The following is a 14,466-nucleotide window of genomic DNA, read 5'->3' on the forward strand; positions in this document are numbered from 1 at the left end:
ATTTTACATCAACAAAAATAGATGACCTTGAGTGATTAATACTGATTTGCAAATAAAATAAATAAAAATTTTACCAGCTCGATACTCATCATAATTTAACACTTCGTAATCTCTGATTTGTAATAAAAATAACCTGATGTAGTTTTTACATCATTGAGAATTTAAAACTGTATTGTATGTTTTCGAGAACTTCTCTGACAATATTCTTATCGATCTTATATCTGTTGAACTGAAAATTTAATTCTCTTGAATACTGGCCATGACATTCTTCGAATTACGTTACGAGTTCAAAGAAAAATAAACTGGTTTTGAGAAAAAAAAATTAGATTGACGTCGTGAAAGGGAAAATAATTAAAGTTGAATGAACGATAAAAGACAGATAAAAGAGAAACGAAGAGAAATTATAAAATAATCAATGGAAAACCATTGATAAGTTAAAGATTCGAATGTATAATCTATGAAACTTCACAATGTATTATAGTTGACAGGTATATTCTATACTCAGAGGGCTCTAGAGAGGCATATGGCAGGCCGTTTAGGCCAAGAGATCGATTATTTGATTAATAATGCAATGCTTGAGCCAGACATGGAGACAAGCTCTTGTTTTGGCTTCGGATCAATCTTCATACTAACTAACATCTACTATTGATAAGAATTCATGTTACATATTAAATTAGAAATAATTTTTATTATTTAACACCATTAAGTAATTTTATACCTCGGTGTTAAAAAAATATATATAGCTTTTATAACTTAAAAATTTGAAAGAAAAAAAAAAATATGTAAACCAAGCACAATGTGTATAACGACAGTTGCCAACGGGAAATGCTAAAGTCGTTTTCTAAAAAATTTAGTCAAGCGATTTTTTACTGAGGACGATGATATGCATTTTAGTCATTCAAATTACAGAAAAAAAAGTTAACAAAGAATACGACTATAGATTATAAAGTTTGAATTTAAGTCATTCATAAAAATGGCAATTAGTGACCACCAGGAAATAATAATTGGGGTACATAATGGATATTAAGTATTTGTATACTAAATAAATTATTGGAGACATGTGAACACGGTCGATAACATTCGCGGTTAAACTTCTCAGCTACCAATCTAGCATGCTGTAAACAGATTCTGGTTTAACTATAAACCACAGCTCCCGTGGTTACTAGTGATACATTAATACTGTATTCTGCCAACGCCCAGATATCGATGTTACTATCATGCAAACATTTTAAAAAGTCATTCTAACACGTCTAAAAAAGTAAACACGTTTCATTTTTTTTTTATACTCAAGTTTATATATATTCATATTATAATCGTTTATAATATTTATATTATATTGAAAAATAAAAATATTGTGTTGATGATATTGTGATCCCCCATGACTGTTGGAAATACAATGTTATAGGACGAAAAAAAAATTTAGCAATATTTTAAAAACTACTGAACCAATTTATTTCTAATTTAAGATAGAAGAACAAGATAGAATCCGTTTTTATGTAGAATACCAAATTAGTAGACATCAATCAAATTAAGAATGAGTAATAATAAAAAAAAAATATGTGATCAACTAACCTCAGGGTAATGCGAAATGTACAACCTGTAGCGTCTATTAGTCATCAGCCAAAAATATTATATATGACACAGAGGATCATAATTATATCTAATTATTCGAGTTGTGGTGTCAGTGTGCGTAAATAGTATAGTTTACATATATCGAGTGTAATTAAGTATAAAACGCGAGTTGTGAAGATTGACTACAGAGCGATTGGTGAGAATGTTGACACAACGAGCATCTTATACGGAATTTTACTACGTACATTGGTTTTTATAAGAAATAATCGAAAAATACACCAATGAGTGCCTATAGGCAGCAAGGTACCGGCTGTAGGTAATAAAATACGCTTAAAATATGATGAAAGATTTTGTGACAAGATGATTCAATGAGTTACTTCAATATTTTTTGTACGCAAGCTATAGTGATTGCAACTAAAAAATATATTTTTTTTTGCACAGCTGACGTCATGATTTGAATAATTAAGTATCTTTATTACCCGCTGTGTTATATTTATATTTTTAGCTGCTGACTATAGGCGCTTAATAGTGCTCATTTCGAGTATGTGTTACAGAAAATATTTTATGTAACTCATGCCCGAAGAATACGCTGCTAACTGGCTTAAGTTAACCTCATAAAGTTTTATATTAAAATACAATCTTTTCTGATTGGTCAAAAATGTGATTTAATATATATAAAATCACTACTTTTTATATTTTATCATGAAATTTTAGTGAAATGGACGGAGTATATCCCTACTCAATGATTCAAGCCACTAACGGATCTATTACCTCCCTTGTTTATGACGTCACTTTGAATTTAGCTACCTTATGAACATGGCCAAAATGTCTATACTGTACATGCTTATTTAATTAATCAGCTCACGCATGTGTAGATCAATGAAACGTGGCAGTTGAATTTTATCACCTTACATAGCTCTATTAATTGATACGGTATAACACATACACGAGCCGAAGGCCCGTGCATGTGACCCTACGACTTGTGCTGAAAACGTTGCCCTCGACACATAAAGGCTATCTTAGTATCCTAACTATGCAATATACCATTATAACTCTGACTGAAGACGTTGACTTTAGAAATTTAACGGCGTTTTTCTTTATGCATTCATTACATAAACTATAGTACACAGTAAAAAATATTGTGTATCTGTGTTAAAAACGATCCGTGTGAAATTTTTTGTGTTGATAATTTTGTTTCAAATCAACACAATTCTCTGTGTTACTTTAAATTTTTTAATCGATCTACTATTCAACCCTTTACAAGTGTTACCTAGTACAAAAATCGATTTTATCAATATTTATTAAGTGTTACTTTAAAATCAACACAAAAAAGTGTTAAAGCGACAGCTGAATTGTGTTAAAAAAAATGTCTTTCTTCTATTTACCCGGGAAGCGCCATTAAGCATCAGTTCTGCTTGGTTAGTTATTTTTTTTGTGACGTTGATTTTTTTTATTTTCAATTAGACATATAATAATAAAGTTGACAAAGTTCATGATTCTTATAGTTTAAAAAAAAAATTATTTAAAAAATTACATCTGTGGCTTTTTTACTTTTCTTTAGGCGGATATTGTTATTTTTCATTTTTTTTTTTGTAATTGATTTGTTGATAAAAAAATTCGAAAATTGTTAACTGTCTGCTAACTTTAGGATCATGTTTACTATCACAAAATAGTTCAATGTTAAATAATAATTGTTGACAAAAAAATGTACAAGTTAACATTTTTTTTGTGTCGCCATTAACGTTTAAAAAGTGTTGAAGTTACTTCTCATATTACTAGAATTTGGTGTTGAAATTTTAACACAAATTTTGTGTTGAAATTCAACACAAATAGTCTGTGTTGAAAAATAACACAAATATTATGTGGACCGTTTCTAACACACAGATTGTGTTGATTTTAACCCAATATTTTTGACTGTGAATACATCTAGTAACGTCGAGTATAAAACCGATTCCACATGATGTATTAGATACTATTATTCAGCCATACGGGAATATGGTTAGCGTATGTAAAATTATAGAAGTAAGTCGTTGAGTCATCTTGTGGCAAAATTTATACATCTATAAGTGCCTTTTTTTCGACTTTTTTTTTTACAAAAAATTAACAAATAAAGCTAGTACAATTTACGTATAAGACTCTCATGTGTTGATAATCTCACCTTCGGCTTGAGTATCGATTGTCACAGCTCGTGTCTTATATACCATTAAACGAGATTTATAAACTATTATTATTATCATCAAAAATAATGGGTATAACTGTATTGCAGTGTTACGTGAAAATATATCGTTCTTGAAACCAGTAAAATGAATAAAGTTCTACACAGAAAGAATTTATTTTAATCATTTACTCAACAATTTAGAGTAAACCTGAACCCGAAACAAAAAAAAAACGTAACGAATGAAAATTAATACCTTTGGTTTTATTTTTTATTTGTTTTAGTTTAAAAATTACTCGAAATTGAGTATTTTTCAACCTCATAATTGAGCGATATTTAGAAACAGAAGAGTAGCATTCTTCATCCTGGCCCTATTTTTCTCACAATTGTTGAGTAAAATTTATATCTTACCGTGTAAAATTGAACAATTTCAATATTTCACTATTATAAGTATTAATCAATAGAATTAATCTCAGAAGGTGTTGTATGATGCTATTGTATCTTTTGCTTTAAATTAAATACAATATACAATACGCAGCTATTCGTGTTTTAAAGATACTTTCCATTCGCGTGTTATGTATCCATACATCTCATGGTATTACCGATTCGCGTGTACACCTTGAAAGGACGCACAACGCATGAAAGATGTAATGTGAGGATTCCACACACGCTCGATATTGTATATCTAAAAGTGCAAAAATACACCATAAATTTCCAAGGACGTCAATCAATCTCTTGTAAGATAAGTTGCGATAAGTTCTCATATATATTCATGTATATAAATTTATATCTACATGTTTGTGGAAACCGAAAAATATGTATATAATAGATACATGTAATAATGTTTGCTTGAAAGTTCGATGAAAATCAATTGAACATTATTGCACACCTCGAACGCGAAGGGAAGAGGTAGTGCTCTACTGTCAACAATTTGAATCTTACACTATTCGAAATTTTTTTGAAAGCGTTGTAGCCACTTTTGAAATACTCAAGATCGTTTAAATTCCTTGTATGCATATACAGAAATTTTAACATATTGAGGTAATTAATAAGTGATCAGTGATCACAATATTCTCCCGAGTCGAAATTTAAATCGTAAATTGACTGTAATAGACGTTGAAAACGTAAATTCAACCTTTCAAGACCTAAATAGTCGTAAAAAGGTATTTTAGACGTAATTTTCGTACGAAAACGTAAATAAGACTGGCGTAATCGTAGATACAACCTTCCAAAATTTGCAATAATTTCATCCAGAATGCGCTAACAGACATCAGTAGGGCTGATGTCGATGTATACTGGTTCCGACCAAATATCTTACGACCATTATTTCTGGGAAAGATTCCCATAACTATACGAACGATTCCTATAATTATGGAAAAAGATCATATATCATACGGTAATTAAATAATGACAATAATTACCATACTAATCGGAATAGGTCCCATAGTCAAATAGGAATAAGTCTTATATCTACATTAATAGAACGGTTGCCGCATGGAAATAAACCCGATACATCATGGTAACCGTTCTCATAATATGTGTGAAATATTCACATAGTATAATGGTAATCATTTCCATATTACTATGGTAATCGTTCTCATATTACGATGGTAAACGTTACAATATTATTATACACGGAGAAAAAAATATTGTTATTGGAACGATCTAATGGATAGTGATTTGATAGTGATGTGCGTATCGTAAAAGAAGCGATCTGTAGAGCTATCATCGCGGTCCATTCTAGTCCCATTCACAATCCGTATTGCTGTTGGCACTATACTACGAATCAATACTCGCACTAACCACCAAATAGCTAAACAAGTATCGCGACAGTCAGTGTACTGTATCGTGCTGTTTAGGATACATTTTTCTCCATGTAGTAATGATTCCCATAATGCATGAAAATGGTTATTATAATATTATGGTAATGATTACCACAATAATGTGGTAACTATTACTATGGTAGCATAATAATTTTAACCACACTATTATGGTAATCATTTCCATGTTATGAGGAATTTTTAAATGTTATGATAATGATTACTATAATATTTCGATAACTTTTACCATACATAATGGGCATCACTATCACAATGTATGATAACTGTTACCATAATACATGATAAATGTTACCTTAGTAGTATAAAAAATGATTACCATCATTTTAGATTGAGTTACATTCTTATTGAGCTAACTCTGATCAAATTATTATAAACATTGATAATAGTTAAAACGTAAATAGGTTTGAGTAGACCTTTAACTACAAAAAATTTGTATGGATGTATTTTCTAGAAAGTCGATTGCTTGAATAATAATAGCCAACAATTATGATTTTTTTAAAAATAAAAATGTTGGACGTTTGAAGTCTCATCAACTATTGAATCGTTGAAAATGCATCTATGTCATTCAAAGCGATTTCAGAGAGGATTTCAAGCCTTACAAAACGAGTCTAAAAACGAATCGATTGCTCAAAAACTGCCTGAATAGGAATTTTTGGTAAAACCGTGATATTATTCCCGTGTATTTTGGGTATCTGGCGTTTTGAGCATCTGACAAAATATCCCCGACAAAATATCTCCGGACAAAATATCCCCATGAAAAGAAAGCAAAAATAGTGAAAGTGGCAACTATTACATAATAATATTATGGGGGATATTTTGTCCCCATAAATATCCCCATGAAAAGAAAGCAAAAATAGTGAAAAAAGCCAAAAAAACTGACACAAAACTGGGGATATTTTGTCCAGAGATATTTTGTCGGGGATATTTTGTCAGGTACTCAAAACGCATGGAACCGTATTTTGAATGGAAACTTTAAAAATAGATCGCGACCTCTTAAAATTAAAATTAAGGGTTCAAATATTCAGGACAATTTTTTTTTGTCATCTACAATAAAATTTTCAAATAGACTAGAAAAAGAAAGGCCATTCGGCAGCCGAAATAAAAGTAGATTTCTCATTATTTGATTATTTCGAACTTTCGAATAAAAATTAATTACAAAATATATTTTTTTTGACATTCTCAAAAATCGGCAAGGCTATAGAACAAAAAAAATGGTCAAAATTTTAAGTTAAATGCCAAAAATTGAAGCTAACAAAGTAATCTTCAAGAGAATGATGAATGATAAGCTAATTGTTTGGTGGAAAATTATATAGGGTACAATTGTCAACAATTGAAATGTAGTATTTGTTAAGAATACTAATGAACATTTATCTAATAATGAACAAACATTTATGGATTTTGGAGATGTTTGGATTTTAAAAGTGTTACACAGCAATAAGAAAAATTCAATCAGTTTTGTGAATTTACTAATGAATACACTAGTTAGATTTCTATGGAATCTATTGGAAGTAGAAGAACCAATGCAATAGCAAAATTTCATTTAATGAATAGTAAGATAAGTAATTTCATTGGTCTAGACACATATATAGGCATGAAAATTAAAGCTTATTTGAAGAGCTTTTAGATGAATTTGATATAAAGTCGATAAGTTATCACATTCAAAAGATATTGAAGAAAGAATAAGTAAAAATATGAATTTTGGACATTTTGAAAATTTTAAAGTGCTATAACTTCTAAACTAATCGACCGATTGAGCTCATTTTCGAAACTCGAACAAGATAGTCACCCACAAAATACGTATACTAAGTTTCAAGGCGATCGCTTTAAAATTGTGGCTATAATCAAAGTGAAAACCTGCATAAAATTAGTTTTTATACTATTTTGTAAATGTTCAAAACCGTTTATCGATTAGAAAAAATGGTCAAATCAATGAGCTGTATGGTCAAAATTGTAGGGAATCGAACGAGCTTTCACATAGAACAAACAAAAATAAGCTATCTCTTTCTGTTTAAAAGTGACATCCAGTTAAATAAGTAAACAAATTTTTTTTGGAAATTTTACAAAATTTCAATTAACCATAACTTCTGAACTTATTGGCCGAATTGGCTCATCTTCGAACTTATCCAAGGTAATAGTCCATAGAATAAGTATACTAAGTTTCATTAAGACCGGTTTGGAATTGCGGACGCTATCGTTGGAGAACGGCGCGTTATATTGCATATTAGGGTGTGCCATTCTGAGGCGACTTTTTTTTTCAACAAAAAAAAAAACAGAGTGAAAACTTGAGGGGAGGAGAGAAAAGAAGCCCGTTAAAATCGGAGCTGTTAATATTAATATTTAGAGGTGCCTATTTCCAAATTTCTATTTCCCATTGAAATAACATAGAAAAAAAATTTTTTTATTTTTTTATTTTTCTAGCTCGGCATTCGCACCTCATATAAATAAGTCCATAGCACAATCTTGTAGAGAATTTAACGCTCTACAAAAAAGGTCTCTTATTATTTTTTAATAAATCCATCCGTTCGAAAGTTATTGGAGCTGGAAGTTAAATCTACAATAAATTTACAGATCTTTTTACTTTTCGATCAAAACTATCAGACTTATCAAAAAATGTCATAGGATCTTTTTTATTGACAATTTTATTCCCTACAAATTACTTTCGATGAAGTTTTTTTAAAATTCCGCATTATTTTCATTTTAATGCCATGCTCATGAAAAAAATAGTCTTCTGATCGATTTTAAGAGCTTGACATAAAAATAGAAATAACTAGAAAACAATGCGAAATTTAAAAAACTCTATTGGAAATAACTTGTAGAAAATAAAATTGTCTACAAAAAAGGTCCCATGATATTTTAGAATAGGTCTGATAGTTTCGCCGGAAAAGTAAAAAGATCTCAAAATTTAATATGAATTCGACTTCAACTTCAGATTTATCAAAAAATGATAAGAAACTTTTTTTGTCAAGCATTCAATTATCTGCAAATTATGCCTGCCAATTATTCCTATGACGCATCGTTAGCTACTTATACAAATCAGAAGACGCAAAAAAATTTTTAACTTCCCGCTAAGAAAATCGACGATTTTCGAAAAATTGGGAAGTTATTGTTTTCACCCCGATTTTCGAAAGTCGAGTTTTCATCAGATGTTGACGTTTTGAGGTCCTAGGAAGCAATTCTGACTATTTTCAGAATGATGTCCGAGTGTATGTATGTATGTATGTATGTGTGTGTGTGCGTGTGTGTGTGTGTGTGTGTGTGTGTGTGTGTGTGTGTGTGTGTGTGTGTGTGTGTGTGTGTGTGTGTGTGTGTGTGTGTGTGTGTGTGTGTGTGTGTGTGTGTGTGTGTGTGTGTAAACTCTTTGTAACTTTTTAACTAATGAATCGATTTAGATGGTTGAGGTGGCAATCGAAAGAGCTTGTTGGCCCTCAACTTCCCTGAAAATTTCAGATCATTTGATCAAGTAGACTCGAAAATATTGGCGAATTACGAAAAAAAAAAAATTTTTTTTTTTAATTTTTTAGTGATTTCTCAGAAACGACTTGAACGATCGACTTCAAAATCTAATCAGCTCTAGAACTTGATAAAACGCGTCGATCGCCGCTTTAACCATCTCAATCGGTTAATTTATTCAAGAGATATCGTTGGCGAAAGAAATGATAAAAAACGGTTTTTTTCTATTATCTTTGAAGTGACTCATCAGATCAATTTCAAAATCTGATCAGCTCTAGAACTCAATAAATCGCGCCGATTGCTGCCTTAAACGTCAAAATCGGTTGATTAGTTCAAAAGATATCGGCACTGAAAAGTTAAAAAAATAAAATTTTATGTTATTTTTTCCGGATAAATCAAAATATACTGTGCTAAAATGTGTCTGAAATCATACCAACTCTTTCTCAATATAGTCTCTTTCGATCATCAGAAAATGTCATTTAACTTGTTCCTTAGTTTTAAACATATTGTCAGCAAAAAATTATAAAAAACCCAGTCTCTAATGTTTTTCTTGGATATTCCATATATTATTGCTCTGACCTGAGTCAAAACTCATTCAAATCTTGATTTTGATCACTGACATTGATTTCTGCCTCAATACATGTACTTCAGAGAACATAATCGAAAATAAAAATTTTAAAAGCCGCTTCTTCAATAATGATTTTTTAATCTTAACTTGTAAACTCTAGCATAAAACGTTACTTGTTAGATCTTGAAAAGCTCATGAAAAAATGATTGCATGTAATAGCATTTTCGAGCTCGAAAATATATTCACAGTGATGTTTTCAAGCTCCTTGAGCTCGAAAACAGCGGGAAGTTTTGGGGCTGGCCCGCAGGGCCAACCGACGCCCAGATTTTTTTTTTAATTCGCGATACGACCATTATCCACATAAATACAGCTACTCAATTTCACTGAAAAATTTCGAAATTTTTTTTTACTTTAATTTTTTCCCTTAGTGTATTTAAATTTGAATTCACGGGTTTAACTTCATGGTAAGATACTTTTTTTTATATGCCTTTTTGGCATTAATGATCATTGTGCCTCAAAGCAAAAAGGCTTATGTATATTTATAGGCCTTTTTGGTTATAATTTTTTTTATTATCAAAATATTCATTTTAAATCATTTCTAAGCAATTGAACAAAAAAAAAAAAAAAAATTATATGCCTTTTTGGCTTTATGGTAGATCTATATACAGCATATTCATTTTTGGCATTAGGGACGCGATATATAGATATAGTTATACAGCCTTTTTTATTCTTTTCTTCATTGTAATTAAACGACACTGAGTTACCTAGCCATTCGCAATAGGAGACCTACAATTTCTTCAAAAAATTTAAAAAGATAAATTTGATTCAATTACTGTATTTTTTCGCTAGTTACAATGTATACGGGTTTCAGACTCGACGGACAGGAAATTTTTTAACTTCCCGCTGTGAAAATTTTACATTTTCATGAATTCGGGAAGTGATTGTTTTTACCCCGATATTCGAAAATCGAGTTTTCATCAGATGTCGACGTTTTGAGGTCCTAGGAAGCTAGTTCGTGTGTGTGTGTGTGTGTGTAAACTCTATGTAACTTTTTAGCTAATGAACCGATTTGGATGATTAAGGTTGCGATCCTTATTCCACCTTTTATTTTAATACGCTAAAAAATTATTCTGCTGGATGGTTAAAATGACATTTGTACTTACCTGTTTTAGAATCTTGTTTTCTAAACCTTGTTTGTGATCAGCAAGCTCGTTCTTAATTATTATTTTTTTTAAATTAACCGTCAATGGAGCCTTTAATTTACAATAAATTACTATAAACGAAATTTTGAACTTATGATAACTTTATACTACATCCCTGCCAATTTCTAGTGTAAATTTTTCAAATGAAAGTTTGAAATATTTATTTAAAATCGAAATTTGAAGCAAAAAAGTACTGATTTTCTTATTTTATATAATTATTCTACTTCTACTTTACTTGTTTCATTTTGAAATAGTAAGAGAACAAAGAAAAAAAAATCAAATTGAAAACAATTGCAAAAATTTTGATTAAAGAAAATTAATAAATAATAGTAATTAAAATTATAAATAATTAAATATTAAAATAAATTGGGACAGTAACACAACATCTTAAAAGTACAATGATTTATTTTTGATGTAAACAATAGACAAATATGTAATAAAAATAAACAAATTAAATTAGTAATTAAAATTTTAAATTACGACTTACGAACTGCGAATTTATTAGAAATAACTGATGTATTGAAAATTGATTTTTAAAACAAAATTATAATTAATTTTTTCTTTTATTTTACAATGAATTTAATTCTTTGATGTGGAACAACTTAGAAAAATTTAATTAAATAGTTATAAAATTATAAAAAAGTAAAAATAAAACTCAATCGATTTAATCACAAACTTATAAGATAAATAATAAACTTAATGTCATATGCATAATATATGTATTAAAAATAAATAAACTAAATAAGTAATTACAAATTGACAATACTGCTAATGAAGATCACATATTTATTAATTATACTTATCAACACTACGAGTGTAAAACATTTCATTTCAATGATTTTATAATTCGACTTATGATAACTACTAATTTGATACAAACTTAATAATATCAATTAAAAATATTTCTATGATTATTTCATTGTAATTTTTTCAAATCTTTATTGGTTAGTAATTTAAAAATATCCCTTGTGAAAGTACTTGGAAGTCTGATTTCATTGAAAATATCATTAGTTAAACTAATGGCATTGAAAAACAATTTTTTTCGTCCTAATGCTTTTTTCAAACGATAACTTATCATTCCACCGTATAGTGGAAAAAGAGATGGAATGTCCAAATCAAAAATATCACTATCACTAACATACTTTAAACTAACAGCCAATTTGTGCTCACATTTATTACAGAGAACATTATAAAATGTAACATTGCTCGTACCAACATATGATATCTTCATTTTTTCGATTTCGCTTAAACACTGATTGCGTAATTCACCGAATTTTTCTTTATTTACGATTGCTAAATTTTGTTTATTGATATAAAAATTCGCCGCACTGAGTTTTGCAATATGTTCGATAATTGCGTCATTAACTTTTGGTGAATTATTTAGATTTGAAGTAAAAGCTGTTTCACCATCACTGTTTATTAAATTGATATCAACACCAGCATTTAGAAGTTGTCTTATGATCTTATCGTCGATTGCGAACTCAATCGCGTAATGAAGCGCTGAATTTTCACACACTGTCACTATATTTTGATCAACCATACTATCATTAAGGATCAATTCTACTGCTTTCGTGTTCAGGCATTTGACAGCATAATGTAGAGAACTTCCTATTGAAAAACTAAAATCACTTACACTATTAACATCTGCACCATATGCCAGAAGAAGCTTTGTAATTAGTAAGTTTTTTTCACTAATAGCACAGTTTAGTGGTGTTGAAAAAGTAGTTACAAGATTCGGATCTGCATTACTTTTTAAAAGTAGCTCCACCATATCTTCTTTACTTTGATCAATAGCAATTAGTAATGGTGATTTAGCAAAATACAATTCATAAAGAATCAATGTCCTATTCACATCGTCGTCTCTTTTCAATAAAAACTCAGGAATATCTTCATCATTTTCGCACACTGGATACCGAAAACGAGTAACATAAGGGTCCACAAGTACTCGAGCATTAACATCTGCCCCATAATTTATTAGACTCTCAGTTATAGGCAGGTACTTCATTATGACAGCAGTATGAAGAGCTGTACCCCAGTATCGGCTTTTTGCATGTACATCAGCTTTCTTGCGAAGCAAATAATCCACCAATTTTCTATCATTGTTGAAAGTTGCGATCTGAAGCAGCGTTAAACCACCCATGACTGGAACCACTGTATTAATATCTACGATAACTCCTTGTTCGATCAAGTTGCAAACGTATTCGTAGGTATAGGTTAAACGATTTAATTCCATTGTAATGAACTTAATTTAGTCAATAATTGTTGATTTTTAACCAATAAACTTTTGAGTTTACGAACTTTACGCACTTTACTGTTAGAGTCACTGTTCACTTTATAATAATTTGAAGTTAAATTATTAGAAGCCGCTGATTTTGAGTTTGTGATTTTAGTACAAGAGTAACTTTCGAGAGTAACTATATATGCGACTGTTCGTCTCAAGATCAGCAACGATTTTAAATGATGATGTCTATGGTACCTTCCATGGTACCCCCACTCTTAAATATCCATGGTCATAATTTGTGGAGGAAGGGGCAATATAGAGTACTTCCGGAAATACTAAGTTTTTGAGGATTCAAATAACACAGTGGAGAGGGGAGGGTAAGCAAAATAGGCCCCTTAAGGAGTTCTCATTTCTTTTACTTCTTTCTAGCCCCATCCCATGTTTTTGGTCTCAATATGCCGGCTTTGTTGAAAATTACAAATCTTTGAATTTGGGAAAAACTGGGCCCCCAAAATAAAAGTTCTAATGTTTGATTTTTTTACCCTATTACTTTTTCTAGTCATCTGTCATGTATTCGTAATCAGTATGCTCCAAAAATAAAATATTTTAATTTGGGGCAAAACGGGCCCTCGAAGAAATCTACTAAAATTCGATTATTATTTTACTTCATCTGGAAAGCTAATTAATCAATTTTGATGTTTTGTATACAGATACATATGGCATGCCGTATTACTTTTTATAACTCTCACATTATTTATCCCAATGATAACTTTATTAAGAAAAATTGTTTTTAAATCAAAATGTAAGTCAATAAAACAATAATAATTTATTTAAAATTTAAATGAACAAAATTATGTGGTACTCAAAAACTGAAATTTTCTGGATATTCATTATTTAAAATCTAATTAAATAAATTAACAATCATTATATTCATTTTCTGCTATTTCAAGTATGAAAAGAATGAGTTCTCTCGCTACTCATATCTTATAGAATTCAAATGCATTGATTATGATGAATATTTATTATAAGACGAAATAACAGTAACTGATTTGAATTATTCTCATTGCTAAAAATATTTTTTTCCTGCAGAAATAACGTGAATTCATGAAATTACTATTTATATTAGATATTTTTACCTAACTCAGGTCTATTGTAGACACAATAAGTTTTACCGAAGCATTATTGACGACACTCATTAGGACTTAAGTCCAAATTCAACAGTAGAATTGTTTGCAGAAAACATTTATCTCCGAATATGAAATAAAAATAATGACACTACTGACGCCTAAAATTTTCTTCCATTTAACAATAAGGGATTCCCGATAGGACCATCGTCTCAACTGCTATAGTCGTCTTAGATATATTAAACGTTCCTTGTTGTTGAATTATTAAAATTAAATAACAATTTTAGGCGCCATTAGTGTCATTACGCTAATCCATATTCACAGACGAATGTT

The 14,466-nt window shown here is 29.9% G+C and overlaps 2 protein-coding genes across 3 annotated transcripts in view; both read right to left on the reverse strand.

Moving 5' to 3' along the window:
- The window catches only part of LOC130663536 (amyloid beta A4 precursor protein-binding family B member 1-interacting protein), a 165,014-nt gene that overhangs the window by 93,487 nt on the left and 57,061 nt on the right, over positions 1–14,466 (reverse strand). The gene's annotated exons all lie outside the window — the stretch shown is intronic.
- Positions 11,357–13,021, reverse strand: LOC130664212 (putative ankyrin repeat protein RF_0381). The gene is made up of 2 exons (XM_057464045.1): positions 12,155–13,021; positions 11,357–11,389 (listed from the first exon to the last, which is right to left on the reverse strand). Exons 1-2 carry the CDS (start codon positions 13,019–13,021, stop codon positions 11,357–11,359), a joined length of 900 nt encoding a protein of 299 aa, XP_057320028.1.

Source organism: Microplitis mediator, chromosome 2 (genome assembly GCF_029852145.1).
Source record: "Microplitis mediator isolate UGA2020A chromosome 2, iyMicMedi2.1, whole genome shotgun sequence".
NCBI lineage: Eukaryota > Metazoa > Arthropoda > Insecta > Hymenoptera > Braconidae > Microplitis > Microplitis mediator.